The following is a 16,655-nucleotide window of genomic DNA, read 5'->3' as shown; positions in this document are numbered from 1 at the left end:
AATCGCCGTCCGTTACTCTTTTCGGTATGCTATTTAGTATTGCGAAATTCAGAATAGTTTTTGTGAAATCGGCAAATAAAAACGACGCCAAAACGAAGATTCGAATATACCCGCGCTTTTCATTGCCCTGACGTCACGGTTGGGCTGGATTGCAGTTCGAGCATGCAGTCTAAATATGAACTATGCCGAGCATTTGTATCGTGCTGCTGCGCGGGGGCTGGAGCGACCTTCCAAAGCATTCATTTGACACCATGAAACTGTTTGTAATCAGATGTGAACAAAGTCTACAGCCCAAAGAGTGAACTCCTACCCAACCATGACGTCACTTTTTCAATGTTGCCCGTAGAGCTTTTCACTTTGAAAAACACGATGAGGTCCAAAATTGTATATTCTGTAACTGCACGAAAAAACGTTATTTTGTCCAAATATTTGGGTTACTAGTTCAACGATGTTTGTTGGTGTGTCTAGCAAGCTTTTAGGCAAATTGGGGACTATGAAGAAAACGGCGGAGTACCTTAAGCGTAACTGTTCAAGGAGATAACCTGGCACGCAACACTCGAGACACGAATGTTTCGGTGACTCATGAGTCATGCGTAACGTAAGAAAACGTAAGAAAACAGTGATGCGTGAACCGGCTTTAAAGGTTGGTTCAGACAGGGGCATTTTCCTATAGACCTTTCCAGAAAAGGGCTGCTGGCCGGTTTCATTTTCAGTGTTGTGCGTATCGCGCGTGATTTGCTCGCTTTCCGAAGCGACGCACACGCGCGTGCTGAGCTGTGGAGATCGCACGCTGAGCTGTGGATTTGTAAACATTGGAAAGGTCTATACGTTACGTTGCTTTACGACCGCTTACGTCGAGAATCACTGGGACATCCGTGTTGCGTATTAATTCGTGGCGATCAGTTCAAGGAACAGCTTTTCACGCGACATACGAAACACGAATGTCCCAGTGACTCCTCACGTAACGCGTAAGGAGTCGTAACCAACCACCCCCGTGTAAACTGACCTTTAGGCATGTGTTGCACGTGCCGTGATTGACAGCCGCGGTGTCCTGTTTGGAAGGTGCATGCGGACCTCCCCGGATGCACTGGCGCGTGTGCTATGGGTAGGAGATCGAACAGTCACGTTCCTAGCGGTACGTTTCAGCTGTGGGGACGACAAACCAAATTTTCTTGTTTTTTTTTTTGATCAAAGAAATCGAAGATGACGATTCGAAGGCCGCTCCTCGTGCGACCAAAGCACTGGTCAGAGCGAAGCGCTCGTTCCCAAACCGTGCTTGGCGAGGTTCAATTTTTTTGTTATGCTGTGTTAGTAAACACCGAGCTATGGGCACAGCTATCTTAATAAAGCGCTTTATATAGTTCGATCTCCTGCCCAAAACTCGGCGTCACCTATTTTTTGCTACCTTGTCAAGACTAGCGTATACCTTCCACATTGCTGCGAGAGCACGTGCACGTGGCTTGCTCTTACATTCGCAAGCGCTCGCGCAATGAGCATTGACAGTGTTGGAGCACTGTGGAAGTGACGTTATTATTTACAACGTAGCACAAAATACTTGACGGCGAGTATAGGTAGTTTTCACGTAACGTCGAATCCGCCAGTTCGTTGGTATACATTCCCCGTGATGAACCTTTGGCCTCGGTGCACTACGTATGTGATGGCACCAGTTGAATATTTCGAACGTCGCCTTTGACACGCGCCAGACAGCTCCAAACGACCAAATGGTAGACACAATGACTTCGATAAAAATACCGCATAGACCTTCTTTCCATGGGGCGTCTCCATCTTGAAAATCGCGGTGCCGGCGGCGGCGTCTTCCGGCTTAACACTCGAAACGCTGGCTGGTTCTGGCGGTAGGCAGCGGTGTGGTTGTCTACCGCCGGGGGGGGAGGGGGGGGGGGGGGGGGAGTGCTGGGAGTGGGAGTGGGACTTATAAATATGGTTTCGACAGCAGTAGTTTAGTCTCCCATAGTATGGCCACTAGGGCTGGGCGTCGATTAAAAGTTTTAACCGGATTAATCGCCACCCTTTAATCGATTAATTAATCGATTAATCGGTCTCGTTTGATCATTGAAAAATATTAAAGAAAGTCTTTTTTTTTTTGCTGAATCTGTGATAAACGGTGCAATGTAGAACTTAGATTATGAATTAATCTCGATATGTAGTTAAGAAGAGTATCAGAGACCTTTCGCTAAATCTTTTGCCGCGTGAGGCAAACATGTTCGTTGATATTCTCTAGAAAGAGCGGCTTCCTTTCATTGTTCACAATAATCTCTACTGCGCTAAACAGACACTCGAACTACGTTGAAATGGCCGGTGACCATTTCAACTACTTAATCGGATGCTATAAAAATATCGCCCCTGTACAGTTTACCTTGTTCTAAAATTTGACCTAAAGGTCACCCTTCGTACAGGCGTATTCGTCCACGTCTGCGTTATGGAAGTGTTTAATTTTGAGTTTTTTTTGGTTCGTCTAAATTTTACCGATTAACCAGTTAAAAAATTTAATCGCGATTAAAGCATTAATCGATTAATCGGTAGGTTAATCGATCATTTGCCCAGCCCTAATGGCCACATTGTTAACCACTGTAGACGAGAAATTTACTCAATGCAGTACCACTGTTGGCCTGGGATTTTTAACATGTATCACTCAGTAGTAATGCACGACCACACGCCAGTACGCTTCTCATTCAGATCGATACGGGCAGAGATTAAACTGAGGATGCTTGGGTTCTGCAGCATGAGCTTTCGCTTGACGTGCACGTGAGGCGAAAGCTGCGGATATCGGAGCATGCTCCGATATCCGGTGCGTGAACACACACTATGGTGGCAACAGCGCTTTCGGATCGACTAAGATCTCGTGGTAACACATGTCCCGCCTACCGACAGGTTCGTACGAGGCTCCTTTAAAGGGGTATTCACACGGAGAAAAAATCTCTGCCTTTTTTCCCCGGGAAGCGCGTCACGGTAACAACGTCCCACTTTTTGGCGCGCGCTGGGGGATGGGGGAGCTTTGGTTCGGGCTGCACAAACGGCACAAACCCCCCTGGCGGGGGATCTCTTTGCAATTGGCGGTATTTTGTTCGCGTGTCTGGCAACTTACAGATTTTGCTAAGGTAGATGCCGGTGGTGGCATGGGGATCGCCTAACTTGTTGTGGTTTGCGCGGCTGCGTATATTGTCCGGGGCACCCGAAGGAGTCTTCGATATTCATCAATGCCATCCTCAAGCCGCTCCTCGTACAACTATTTTTATTTTTTTATTTCACGTCCTTTGTGCTGCATCCGCCCACTCAAGAAGCATATTTCTTTTAGCAGGAAGCAGTTTGTCGTCTTCTGCATCTAACAGCGCTACTGTCGTAATAGTTCATCGCTGTTTTATGTACGCCTCCATCTTTCTGTTCTCGTCAGAGCGCATTGAGCCCTGTTGTCGAGAGAGCGACTGTAAGATGCGTCTGATATACTACGATCACTAGAAAGACTGCCTAGGCTTCTGTCCACTGCGCCTGTCGGCGATTGCTGCGGAATGGAAGCGCGTGGCGGCGCTGCGAGCAATCGGCGTACCAGAATTTGGCAGTTACCAAGCCACAAAAGAAATCCGGGCAAACTACGACAGTTACAAGCAAATCAGCACTTCGTAGATTAATTATTTACACTTCCTGGCCTTCAGAAGCCTTAGCCATTCTCACCTTGCTACCCTCTCGTTGCTCATTGCGTTGCTGTAAAGACGGAAAATGAGGAGGATAAAAAACTTGAGTATGCTTCTTTTTATCGCCACTGCATGCATGCCTCACAGCCTAACAAAGATAAATCTGTCTTTGCTAAGAAGGCAGAGAAGTCAACAATGCTTTTTTCATTAAGCTTGGTGAGACTGAAGAAGGTAGTGAGTGAGGAAGGCAGCAGCTACAACAACACGCGGATTGCGCTCAGTGCCCCCTGCAATTTCATCCACGGCGCTGCCAATTACTAGTAAAGTATTTGGCGCTGCCGTCTCGCTGCGTGGAGAGAGATGTCCGAACGGGAGACTAGCCAGTCTTTCTTGGGACCATAATAACACTGACATGCCTCTCGACTCCCCGCCTTTCGTGTGGATGCTTGAGTCCGGGAGGGAGTCCAGCTCGTTCCGCCGATCACTGACGTCACACGCTTCCCTCCCCGAAAACCATATCCCTCGTGTGAATTCGTGTGAATACCCCTTAACCAGAACCTTGTGTTTGGTAATTATGAAATTAATTACGGAAATGTAATTATTGACCTAATTATGCCAAACTTTTTTTTTTTTAATTTTTTCTATATGGGCCCTTTGGCAGACACCAACACGTCACCAACATTTTTTTTCTGTATGAGGAGTACTTTTCGCAAGATCGATTTGGCCTGCGTTTAAAAAAAACACCCTGTAGATAATACAGTTTGCGTTCTGGTAGCATTCTGCCATCAAATGTACATCGGGTGAACCGGGTAAAGGGTGTCAGTGTCAGTGACATACGTGATACATGGATTTATAAGTAAAATTTACTTTCATTAAAAAAAAAAGATAAAACAATAATAATAAAAAAAATTGTCATCCTCTTTTTTTTACTGCGGCTCTTCACTTAAAACGGCTCTTCGCATCTGTTCGTGTGGCCGGGCCTCATCGAAATGTTCGCTACGATTAATGGCCAATAGTTACCTGGTTAAATTAGCAAATCGGCTGAAAGACGACAAACTGAAGCTTAACGCTAAAAATACGAAATATAGTTTATTTTCGGCTTTACAGGTTTGTTTACAAAAAATAAAAGTTCTGAAAGCTAAACTAATGCGGTTCTTGTGCAGGTGAGTTATACGGCCAGGGGGACAAGACGTAGAAGAATAATCGTCATGATAAGTCGAATGATGAACCATAATTTGTTAGTTACCTTTTTAATTAGTGAAAATAAACATATCGTTCCAATTGGAAACTTGTTGAGCTTCCCCGAAAAGCACTAAATCCGAAATATAGAAAAAAAGACTGAGCTCATGGGAAGTGCAGCAGTGCGTTTGAGTTACCACTCGTTCAACAGGCAAAGGGCTGGCAGTGAAAAAACGTGGATGATAAGAGACGGAAAAACCGCGCCGACGCGTCGCTTGCTCGTGTTGTGCGAGTAGGAGTAGTAACTTTAGCGCTCCACCCTGCTTTCCACATACTCCAAGTGTTTCTAAAATGGACTGATTTAGTGGTTTCGAATGACGCTGAGCAAGTTTTTCATTGGAACAATATGTCTGTTTTCACTAATTATAAATACATTTCTAGTTAATTATCCGACATAATTGTGACGATTAGCCTCCTATATTATGTCCCCCCTGGCCATATAACTCACCTGTACAAACCGCATTACTGTAGCCTAAAAAGACACCCTGTCTAATATTTCTACCCATAAGACAAAATCAGAGTTTGTGTGCAGGTACACAAAGGAAGAAGAAAAAGTGTCTACTGGGCCGATGATCCTGTTCCATCGTTTCAATGTGTACTCTGGAGTGATAAACAAGCCGACAGAAAGTATGGGACACGGCAGGCCTGGCTCCTACTCGTCGCCAAGTCTGGGCAGGTCCTTACGGCCGCTAGAGGTCCGAGTCTCAACGGGGGTTCTAATGAAGATGAATGGATGTAATGGAAGCGAGCGCTGACCTTATTTTCATGCAGTGCTGAGATGCATTACTTTGTTAAAGGGATGGTGAACCGAAATTTGGATTTCAGAAAAAACAATGCAGGAGATGTAGGCGGGGCGCTACAATCCCTACAACACCGTACTCGTAAGGCGATATCTCGAATGGACGGCCGTATTTTGGGAAAGACAGGTCGAGATTGAACCAGGCCGGCGAGGCGCGAGACCGTCAAGATACCTAGTTTCCTCCTCTCTTCGCTTTGCTCCCTCAAGGCCGCGAGGCGAAGACGCGAGGCCGTTCCCTCTCCTTCTCGGAGAAACATGACGTCAACATTTCTGTCAAATGCGCCTCTTTTTCTTGAAAAATATGGTCATCCGTTCGAGATAACGCTGTATGAGTGATGTTTTGGTGTTTGTAGCATCTCGTTGCACGGATTTGCCGCGTGTTTTGTGGAATCCAGATTTCGGTTCAGCATCCCTTTAAAGGGATACTGAACCGAAATTTGGATTTCGCAAAGTAAGGCTGCAGAAGTGTTGAACGGGACGCTATGAACTCCAAAACATCACTCGTACATCGATATCTCAAACGGATGGCCGTACTTTTGGAAAAGAAGGGAGCGATCAAGCGAGTTCTTTGACGTAACTGTCCTCCGGGAGAATGTGAGAATGAGGAGAAGCGGCCTCGCTTCTCTCCTCCTCGCCTCGGTTCACCAGCTTGACGGGACGTAGCGAGGAGGAGAGAGAATGGGAATCGTGACGTTCCTTGTCGCGCCGGCCTCGTCGGCCGGGTTCAATCGCGCAATTCTTTTCCAAAAAATACGGCGATCCGTTAGATATATCGCCGTATGAATCATATTTCTTGGTTTTGCAGCTTCCCGCCTATCCGCCCGGCCTTGTTTTGTGAACTCGAATTTTCGGTTCAGTATCCCTTTAACGGGGCAATGGACATCTCATGTCATGCCTCTCCACTGCCAAACAGGTCTCATGATGCAGTGCGCGCAGTGTTGCATACAGGGATTTCTGAAGGTAGTCTATTACGGAAAGGAACAAGATAATTATCACGTTCCTAACTTGGTGAATTAAATTAAAGGAAAAATAAATTTAAAGGTGTTTCTTTTGCAATTTCCCGAAACACATCAGAGAATTCCTAGTGTCGAGGGATGCAGTTTTCGAGTTAATAATAATAAAAAAGCATTAGAAAAAAACGTACACCGCGTAAAATAACTACTTTGTGAATAGAATTAACTCTAACAAAGTTTTGTTTTATTTGTATTGCCCGATTAGTGGCTCACCTGCTCCAAGAAAGGAGGCAGAGGCTTTGCCAGGATTTGCAGTCATTTGCCTCTGCCTCCCATCTGGACGTATCTCCCCCCCCCCCCCCCCCCACCCCCCATTAAAAAAAAAGTATTTTAAGGCAATTATTCTTTTTTAAGATGAACACCCTGAAAAAAAGGAGCGCTGGTAATTAAAGTGCCTTCCTAGAAGTATTTTGCGACTCTGAGAACCCGCAGTTAATATCCACATTCAGTGCACAATCTCCGGATATATGAGGTACCACTGCGAAGCGCCGACCGGACACGGGAAATTCCCGCACGGGGCGCTTCGAGCGTTGCCGCGCCTTGCTGAGTCCGGCTTTTGGAAGCTACCCATTCCGATATCAAGGGGGTTGACGCATGTTTCTGTCCGCGTTTCCAATTTCGAAACGTGACCTTGCGTAAAGGCCGATGACGTACGATAGACAAGCGTTTGTCTGACGTGCGTGTTTCTTTTTTGTTCGTTTTTCGCGCGTTTTTTTAATCAGTTTCACAGCTTGTCGGAACCCAAAGAAAAGTGCTCACGGAAAAAGGGAGAGGAGAGGCAGGGAAAGATGATGCCCAAAGCGTCCTGAAGGGGATCTCTTGGTGGCGCCACCACAGCGCGAGCGTTCAAATCTGAAAACACTACTGTATTTTTTTTTTTTTTTTTAGAGGAGAAATATGACGTTGCTTTACACCCTTCTCCTCTTTCTCTGTGCAAAGGTCTCCGCATTCTTTGCGCGTTGCCTCGCCACTACCTCGTTCGGGAGAGGAGAAAAAAGCGAAAGAGAAAATATCTACAAATGTGTTTTGGGGAGAGACCTTAAGGTCCGCTGGCGCTGATAAGAGACCGCCTCCTGCGCTACCATCGCGTTCGTCGTTCTGCCGCTTCTCCTCTTTCTTTTCCAGCGACCGGCGCTCTCTACTGTTACGTCGTCAGTTTGACGGGCTTTCCAGTATTCGTTTGATTTTTTTATGAACCGTTCAAGTAAGCTGTATCTTTTTTTTTTCCTTACTAAAAAAAGCGCAAAGTACTAAAACAAAACAAACCTAAGAACTTTCATTACTAGTTTTCAAGTCCCCCCACACGTATTACAAACCCCTCAAGACGGCGATTCGAATAGTTTGTGCAGCAGTTTCGCTCTAAAAAGGGGGACTGCAGATAATCTCCACAGCTTCGAAAACAAAGTGCGACTAGGGTGCCTTCCTCTCCGCCCCAAGTGAGACTTCCATTACCCCGGCTACCATGGGGCGCGGCAGCGCGCGAAGTGCCCTCTCCGGGGTTTTTCCTGCTCCGCTCGGAGCTCCGCTGTTGTAGCTCATGTGTCCCGAGGCTAGAAGCAACAAACACCACACGCATAATTACGCGGAATTATAAGACTTCCGTGCACAAGCACGGAAGTCTCAGCGATTTGAGACTTTGCGTTTGTTCCGCAATTATGTTCCATTTACACCAGCTCGTTTGCGCTCTTGCTTTTCGCTCACTGATATCACTTACGCACCTCGAGAGAAAGAATATAAACCTTACGAAACACACGCGAAACGAAGTGCATGGTCCTGCTGATTGCTCTACCGCTTTAAAAAAAAAAAAAAAAAAAAAAAAAAATATATATATATATATATATATATATATATATATATATTAATTTTTTTTTTTTTTTGTAAAGTGCGTGGATAGAATACGTATTTGACAAAAGCATTTTTTTAAGAAAACGCGAAATTTAGGTCGCGAGGTTTATTTTGGTTGCGAGTCACATCATTTAAGCCGCGCAGCTTGTATTTCCTGCCTCTATTTGGGGAAGACGTGGCAACAGAACCACGTTTCGGTATTGCTTCACATTCAAATTGAGTGTTATGACGTGAATATCGCGGTAATTGTTTTATCGTGCTCACTTTGTGACACATGCATGCAATCGAGGAATGCAGCGTCTCTCTGATTCGGATTCATGTTCCTATTTTAGATCACCGTGACGAAATAATAACCACTCAAGCTCAAAACGTGTCTTGCAGACCAAACACGGTATTAAACTTTTTTTTTTTTTTTTTTTTTGGTGGAAGAGGAATAAAATTGCGCTTTTGTAGTTCGGCGTCTTTTTCAAAGCTCTACTATAGAACTATATTAAAAAACCGTGTATGTATAAAAATGTGTTGGTCCAATAAACGCGTATGATTAAATAAGATCGTATAAGGTTATACAATAATATATAAGAACAATATAAGATTATATAAGAAGTTATAAGAAACCTCTTATCAGTTTCTGTTAACTCCTTATATAATTTTATATTGTTCTTATATGTATTAAAGGTTTTTGTATGCCCTTATTTGATCTTATTGGATCATATGCGTTTATTGAACCAAGAAATTTCTTCAAGATATAAGATTTTGCCCTAGGCAAGGTACTCATCGCAGCCCCCTGGCCGCCTCAGCAATACATAAGGTTACAAGTATGTTACCTTTTCCTCCTTAATATTTTTACAAGAAAAAAAAAAATTTCTTTTTTTGTTTTTTAGGACTGGGATTTGATTTTCTGATGTAAAGCATCGGTACGGGCAACAATCATTTGACATAGTCGCGAAAGCAACATCCGTTGAAGCAGTTTAAGCTGGTGTCAGATCACTTCCCTGCGCAACACCCCCAGCATTCTTTTCAACACCCTTTTTACACTCTCCATTAATTAAGGGTGTTCGACGCTAGAGCACCCAATTTTACCATTACATAAATAAAAATGGCGTATTGCTCCAAATAGGGTGCTGTAAAGGTGCACGGGTGTAAGTATCTGGAACCCCCTTTTTAGACCCTTAAGAATGTGACCATTTTCAGGGTGTGCTTCATCTTATACAGATGTTCCACTTTCGTGGTGTGGAGGACCCGTTTGGTGTACTTTCGAGTGTCGGGGTGGATGAGGGCGGGGAAGTCGCGACTTCTGAGCGGGGCATGGACGAAGCGAAGGGTGCCCGGGCGCTGCTTCGGTCCCGGGATGCGCCGCCGGCGACCGCAGAGAGGTGTCCGGGTCGCCGGCGTCGCATCCGTGACTCAGGGGGCGTCGGCGGTGGCCTGGCTGCAGTCCCCGGAACACCAGCTCCGAGAGCGGGGGAGGGGTGTCAGGTTGGCGACCCACTCGGCGCGGTCCCAACAGCTGGGTGGCGGCGTCGCGAGGCCCGCGGGAGGCGAGCGGGGTGACATATGGACCGCCGCCGGGGTGGGCACAAAGAGCGCGGGCTCGTTATCCCTCCCCAATCCCGCTAACGAACGGTGTAATGGGGACGCGGCCCCGCGGGCGCTTTAATGAGCGCGCGCAAACACACGTGCCGGGGGCCATATGGTGAGCCGCGGGCCTTTGTGGCCGCCGCGTGGCCAGGCTCCGGGAGCCCGCCTTTCCCCGGGCCATGATTGGGGCGCGCGTCCGACCGTCAGCAGATGGCCGCACTGCCCGGGGTCCGCCAAACACTCCAGAGTGCGGGGCGCGCCCCTTCCCCGCACTGCGCTCGTCCCCGCTCACGCCGCCGGAGGGCAATCCTGGGACTCGAAGCCCAGTTCCCGGTTTAGAAACCCAGCCAACTCCCACCTCAGTGTCACGCTGGGGACGCGGAAAGCTTTCCTTTTTTTTCGGGTATGCTCGCTCCATGGGGTTTTGTAGGCGGCTTCTTAGAAAATTACTTTTGTTTCTAAGAAGTCGCCTTGGATTCGACAACGAGTCTCGTAACTTAGGAATTTCTTGTATCGAAAAAAATAACAATAAGAGTCCAGACAGAGATTGGGAAATGGGGATAAAGACGCGGGCTATCAAGGTGCAGCGGTTTCGCGGAACGCCCGCATGTTGGCGCGGAGCGTCGGCTGGCTCGGCGGCGGTTTGGTCGCGCGACGGGAACGCCACGCACCTGTCGATGATGACCGGGTCCGAGGGCGTCTCGTTGCGGTTGCCGCAGCTTTTCTTGTCACAGCAGCGGCTGCGTACAGGGGGCGCCCCGTGAGCGGGGAGGACCGGGGTCCGAGGCTCGCGCTCACCTGCACATGACCTCGTGCGTGAGCAGCACGCGGCACATCTCCGGGTTCTTGTCCTGCCCCTCGTAGACGATGGCCTGCGGGAGAGAGAGCGTCCATCTGTTACGCAAACAGCCTCCCGGGATCGAGTTATCGGAGGGGGACGCGCCTGATAAGCGCGGCCGCAGGACAAAAAGCCGCGTCACGTGCCTCATCCCGGCAGATGGGGGAGGACGAGTCCCCCAAATTTTTCCATCTGTCGCAAAGAGGATCGGCCCCCGCCCGGCCGACCTGCGGGGCTTATCTCATTCGCTTGATGTACTCAGCCCCGACGCGATTGTCTTTTTTTGCTTCGCCGGGGGCCGCCGCGGGCTCCGGCGAGCCACCCGCCCGCAAACGGGTGTCTGGCCGCGGCCGTCCCCTCGGGGCTCCCCGGGGACGCCGCGCGCCGCCCGTCGAGTGCCACTTGCCGCCCCCCACCCGGCCAGATCGCGCTCAGGTGCCGCCGACTCCACGTGACGCCACTGTCGGCCGTGGCGCGCCCGGCCAGAGCCTGGGCGCGTGACCCGAGGCCGACGCGCCATTGGTCGTCGGGAACCGCGGCTCTGGGCGCAGCGCGGGCCTGGCGGGGGAGATGTCGCGATGGGCAAACGCCCCGCGTCGCCGAGTCCCCTTTTGTCGTCGCTTCCCCGCCTCCCGAGGATTTGCGGGACTCGGGCGACGGCGGCCGCCGCTCGGCCGAGAACGCCGGGGCTCCGTTACGGAAGCTTACCGTCCCATTCGAGTGATTGATCTCGCGGCAGGGTTCAAGTCGCCGAGCACACGAGTTCTTCCAAGGAGGGGTCGGTTTCAGCGATTAATTGAAAGCGGTTCTATTGTGCTTTGGGACTCCGCTCTTCTCCTACCGCGTGTTACATGTACTCTCCAGCTGGTAAGAGCCAAACTAAACTTGATTGATTTACCAGCATCAAAAACGCATTCCTTCTTTTTTTTTTTTTTTTTTTTACGGAGCGATTTATTGTTTTGCACTTTGTTTGTGTGTGAGAGCGCCTAAAAAGCGAGCGCTTTCTCTAAGTGGGTCTTGTTATCGCAGGCCGAACCTCTTGTGGTTGAAAACCGCCACTGCATAATCCTCGCGTCGTACTTTCTATACGCTAAAGACCTGTTGAAATGTCTCTCCGCGCCCAAAGTGACTGGACATTTGCAATCGATTGTGAGAAAGCTGTCTGACTAATGTCCTCCGAAGTGAATATTAGCTATGATATTGTGGTGAAAGAAACAGGCAGGAGACGGACGTTCCAAAACAACGTTCTATTTCAGTGGTGTCTCGTCAGGAACTGCTCTTCGTGAGCGCGTGAGCGCGTGAGCGTATAGCGAGCGCGCGCGTCTTTTTCTCTTTTTCCAGTGGCGAGGCTGGACTCGCTTGTCGGTGCGTCCAGTCCCTACAGATATGCCCCCCCTTAGAGAGGAGGTAGGACGAACGATCAAAACACACAGACATCGGGGTGACAACGAAGTTGGCTTCTCTCCGCCGTGTGGTTGATGTCACGTAGCGCTATTTCCTGCATATGCGCTTGCTCAATATGTGCCGGCTTTAGTCTCTCCAATGCAACGGTGTCGTTCTTGCCGTTGACACGCAGGACAAACGTGTCGCTTCTCTTTTCGACGACTGGAAAAGGTCCGATGTAATGTGGGCGCAGTGGCTTCTTTTGCGATTGTCGTACGAAAACATGAGTGGCGTCTTGGAGGTCCTGGGTCACGTAGGGAGACTTTGAAGTTCCTTGCCGTGTAGGCACCGGTCGCAAATTGATAAAAATTTGCTTGAGTTGTTCTACATAGTCCAACTGCCTTTGTTGTTGAGGCAGTTCCACTTCAAAAAAATCTGATGGCAAGCGAAGTGCAGTGCCGTACACCAGCTCGGCGGTGGAGCATCCGATGTCCGCCTTCAAGGCTGTCCGGATTCCAAGAAGCACAAGGGGGAGATGACGAACCCAATCCGAGGGACCACCCTGAGCTGCAAGGGCCGATTTCAAATGTCGATGAAATCGTTCTACCATTCCGTTCGACTGTGGGTGGTAGGCAGTCGTTCTCAAGCGGTTGGTTCCGAGCAATCGAGTGAGCTCCGCAAAGAGTGCCGACTCGAATTGTCGACCCCTGTCGGTGACAATCTCTGAGGGGCAGCCAAACCGGGATACCCACGTAACGATAAACGCCTCAGCGACAGTGGCGGCGGTGATATCGGGCAGTGGGGTTGCTTCTGGCCATCGTGTGAATCTGTCGACACACGTTAGGATGTAGCGCTGTCCCTGAGAAATCGGTAGGGGTCCTACTAGGTCCAGATGGATCTTGTTGAAACGGCTGTCAGGCTGTAGGAATTGTCGACTTGGTGGCACCGGATGCCGCTGTACTTTCGCGCACTGGCATGCGATGCAGGAACGCACCCAATCACGAACGTCGGATTTTATCCGGGGCCAAACGTAGCGGTCGCACAGGAGCTTCTGGGATGCTCGTACACCCGGGTGCGACAAGCAGTGAATCGCTTCGAAAAGCTGTCGTCGCAGTTCACGTGGTACAAAAGGCCTAGGCGTTCCCGTTGACAGGTCGCAGATCACGGTGGTGCCTTCTGGAAAGCTTACATCCCGCAGTTGCAGTGACGTGGATGAACTGCGCAGGGCTTGCAATTCTTCGTCGGTGGTCTGTAGACGAGCCAGCAACTCCAAGTCTACAGCAGAACAGGCTGGGGTGTTCACGGCGTCGATCCGGCTGAGGACATCAGCGGGGACGTTGTCAACTCCTTTAACGTGCCGAATGTCCGTTGTGAATTCGGCCAAGAAGGCTAGCTGGCGAATCTCACGTGGTGTGTAATGAGAGCCGGAATTGCTGATGGCGTAAGTTAGGGGCTTGTGGTCAGTCCATATGGTAAATGGCCGTCCCTCGACGAAATGTCGAAAGTGTCGTACAGCCAAGTAGGCAGCCAAGAGTTCACGTCCGAAAACGCTGTAGCGCGTTTGCGCTGGCTTGAGCTTCTTAGAAAAGAAACCAATCGGCCGCCACTCTCCGTCGACTTTTTGTTGTAGCACCGCTCCTACGGCTGTGGCAGATGCGTCAGTCATCAGCGATGTTGGGGCATCATGCTTAGGATGTACTAGCATTGTTGCTTCTGCAAGTGAGTTCTTTACCTCGCAGAAAGCTCGTTCCGCATCTTCGTTCCAAGGAAGGGATGACGTTTTTCGTTCTTGTTTTGTTAGGAGGACCTCAAGATGTTCGAGCAGTTTGGCGCAGTTCGGAACGAAACGCCGGTAAAAATTGACCAAACCGAGAAACTGGCGAAGTTTGGTGGTCGAAGTCGGCCTCGGGAAATCTTTGATGGCTTGTACCTTTGATGGCAATGGACGGATGCCCGAGGAGTCAAGCCGATGACCAAGAAATTCCAATTCCGGAACTCCGAATACACTTTTCGTGGCGTTGATGACAATGCCGTGGCTGCGCAGTCGTTCGAAGAGGAGGTCTAAGTGGGTCGTGTGCTCTTCCGGTGACTTGCTGGCTATGAGCAAATCGTCTACGTACGCGAAGACAAAAGGTAATCCTCGTGTGACAGCGTCGATGAACCGTTGGAATGACTGAGCCGCATTTCTGAGGCCAAAGGGCATGCGGAGAAATTCAAAAAGTCCAAACGGTGTCGTGATCGCTGTTTTCGGGATGTCTTCTTCGGCCACGGGAATTTGGTGGTAGGCCCGCGTCAGGTCAATCTTTGAGAAGATCTTCGCGCCTTGTAGGTTCACCGTGAAATCCTGGATGTTAGGTAGAGGGTACCTGTCCGGTACAGTGTTCTTATTCAGTGCACGATAATCGCCACACGGCCGCCAGTCTCCATTTTTCTTCGACACCATGTGTAATGGAGACGCCCAGCTGCTAGACGAGGGTCGGATGATGCCAAGGTCCAACATGTGTTCAAACTCTTGGCGAGCATCGCGGAGTTTCTCTGGGGCTAGACGGCGGGGACGACAGTAAACAGGTGGTCCTGTCGTCACGATGTGGTGTTGTACGTCGTGCGAGACGGGTTTGGTCCAATCAGGTGACTGAGTAAGGCTCGGGAACTTACTCAGTGAAGTCTTGAACGCTTCTTCCGGGATCGTGCAGGCAGAGGTGTAGACTGAATTGTCGTCCGTTGCGATACCATGGATGGAAAGTCGCGTGGTGGAGTCTATCAGTCGCCTGCTTCTAACATCCACGAGGAGCTTGTAGTGGTTGAGAAAGTCCGCGCCGAGAATTCCTTGACTCACGTCGGCCACCAGGAAGATCCACCGGAAAACCCGCCGGAGGCCGAGGTTAAGGGTGATCGACCGTTCTCGGTAGACTGGGATGGCGCTGTTGTTCACTGCGCGCAGAAAATAGATCGGTGTCAAGGAACGGTCGGCACGCGTTGCTGGAACTGCGCTGATCTCGGCTCCGGTGTCAACGAGGTAGCGGTTCTTGGTGGCTCGGTCACACACGTAGAAAAGGCGACTTTCGTCGGGGCCCTGACCACTCGTCGCCTCTAGAGGTCGGCCGGCCTGTTTCCCTGCCATGAGCAGGGGCGAAGGCAATGCCGGGCGTTGGCACCGAAGCGGCGGTGGTAGTAGCAGACCCCGGCAGGGCTCGGTGATCGCGTGTTTTCGCCGCGTGTCCGACGAGATGTCGATTCGCCGCGTGCCCGACGAGACGTCGAACGTCTGCGATGTGACTCACGAGGGTGGGGGGTGCGGCCTCGTGTAGCTGCGACGACGATCTCCTCTAAGCGTTGGCAAAGCTGCTCGATGTTGGCCTGGGGAGGCTGGCTGTTGGCGGCCGTTCCAGAGTCTTGGGCTGTTGGTTGCTGTGGAGCCACGATAACACTGGCGACCGATGGAGTGGTCACCTCCATCACGGCGTCGGCCAACGCGGCAAGTCCGGTGAGGTCCAACGTTGTTGCTGTTGCCAAAACCATCTGAACATTGGAAGGTAGCCTTTGCAAGAACAGCTCGCGGAGGAATACGTCGTCCAGATTGTTAGAGCGCTCTCCAAGAAGCTGAGTCATGCGTCGCAGCAACTGGCTTGGCCGCCGATCCCCGAGCTCTTCCGCCGAGAGAAGCTGCTGCACGCGGGAGCGTTCCGAAATCTCGGTGCGCTGGAGCAGAGCATTCTTCAGTTGGTCATACGGTGTTGCTGGAGAGGGATTTGCCAGAACGTCGTAGACTTCGTCGGCGGCAGCTGGTGAAAGAGCCGAGACGACGTGGTGGTACTTCCGACCTTGTGTGGTGACCCCAGCGAGGTGGAATTGTGATTCCGCTTGCAGGAACCAAACTCTCGGATTGCGGTCCCAGTATGGTGGAAGGCGGACTGCGGCTGCTGCAACAGTGGCTGGCGGCGGGTCCGAAGGCTCTCCTTGCTGCATTTCACCCGTTCTAGTTGGCGATCACGTCCGGGTCACCAAATGTGGTGAAAGAAACAGGCAGGAGACGGACGTTCCAAAACAACGTTCTATTTCAGTGGTGTCTCGTCAGGAACTGCTCTTCGTGAGCGCGTGAGCGCGTGAGCGTATAGCGAGCGCGCGCGTCTTTTTCTCTTTTTCCAGTGGCGAGGCTGGACTCGCTTGTCGGTGCGTCCAGTCCCTACAATATCATTGTTCGTTCCCTATATCCGCACCGAGGACAGATTCTGATCAGCCGACACTAGACTCCCCAAAACCTTTCTTAAGTGCCTAAATAAGGCACGTATGCCGCAAAAATGTACTAAAAAAAA

General features: G+C 50.1%; 2 protein-coding genes across 2 annotated transcripts in view; both read right to left on the bottom strand.

The window, feature by feature from the left end:
* The window catches only part of LOC8036695 (transcription factor collier), a 181,847-nt gene that overhangs the window by 93,871 nt on the left and 71,321 nt on the right, over positions 1 to 16,655 (bottom strand). The window contains exons 6-7 of the mRNA XM_042287107.1: positions 10,920 to 10,993; positions 10,793 to 10,861 (exon numbers count right to left, since the gene is read on the bottom strand). Coding sequence (XP_042143041.1) covers positions 10,793 to 10,861; positions 10,920 to 10,993 — 143 coding nt within the window. The remainder of the gene's footprint in view (positions 1 to 10,792; positions 10,862 to 10,919; positions 10,994 to 16,655) is intronic.
* Positions 15,377 to 16,397, bottom strand: LOC121833674. The gene has a single exon (XM_042287108.1). The coding sequence runs from the start codon at positions 16,306 to 16,308 to the stop codon at positions 15,433 to 15,435; it is 876 nt and encodes a 291-aa protein (XP_042143042.1). The 5' UTR covers positions 16,309 to 16,397; the 3' UTR covers positions 15,377 to 15,432.

Source organism: Ixodes scapularis, unplaced genomic scaffold, assembly GCF_016920785.2.
Source record: "Ixodes scapularis isolate PalLabHiFi unplaced genomic scaffold, ASM1692078v2 PGA_scaffold9__187_contigs__length_104089568, whole genome shotgun sequence".
Taxonomy (NCBI): domain Eukaryota; kingdom Metazoa; phylum Arthropoda; class Arachnida; order Ixodida; family Ixodidae; genus Ixodes; species Ixodes scapularis.
This window is presented reverse-complemented; position numbering and strand designations above follow the sequence as displayed.

Bases quoted from the DNA above. Each gene is read 5' to 3' on its own strand.
- LOC121833674 (XM_042287108.1), bottom strand. From the start codon at position 16,308: ATGCAGCAAGGAGAGCCTTCGGACCCGCCGCCAGCCACTGTTGCAGCA.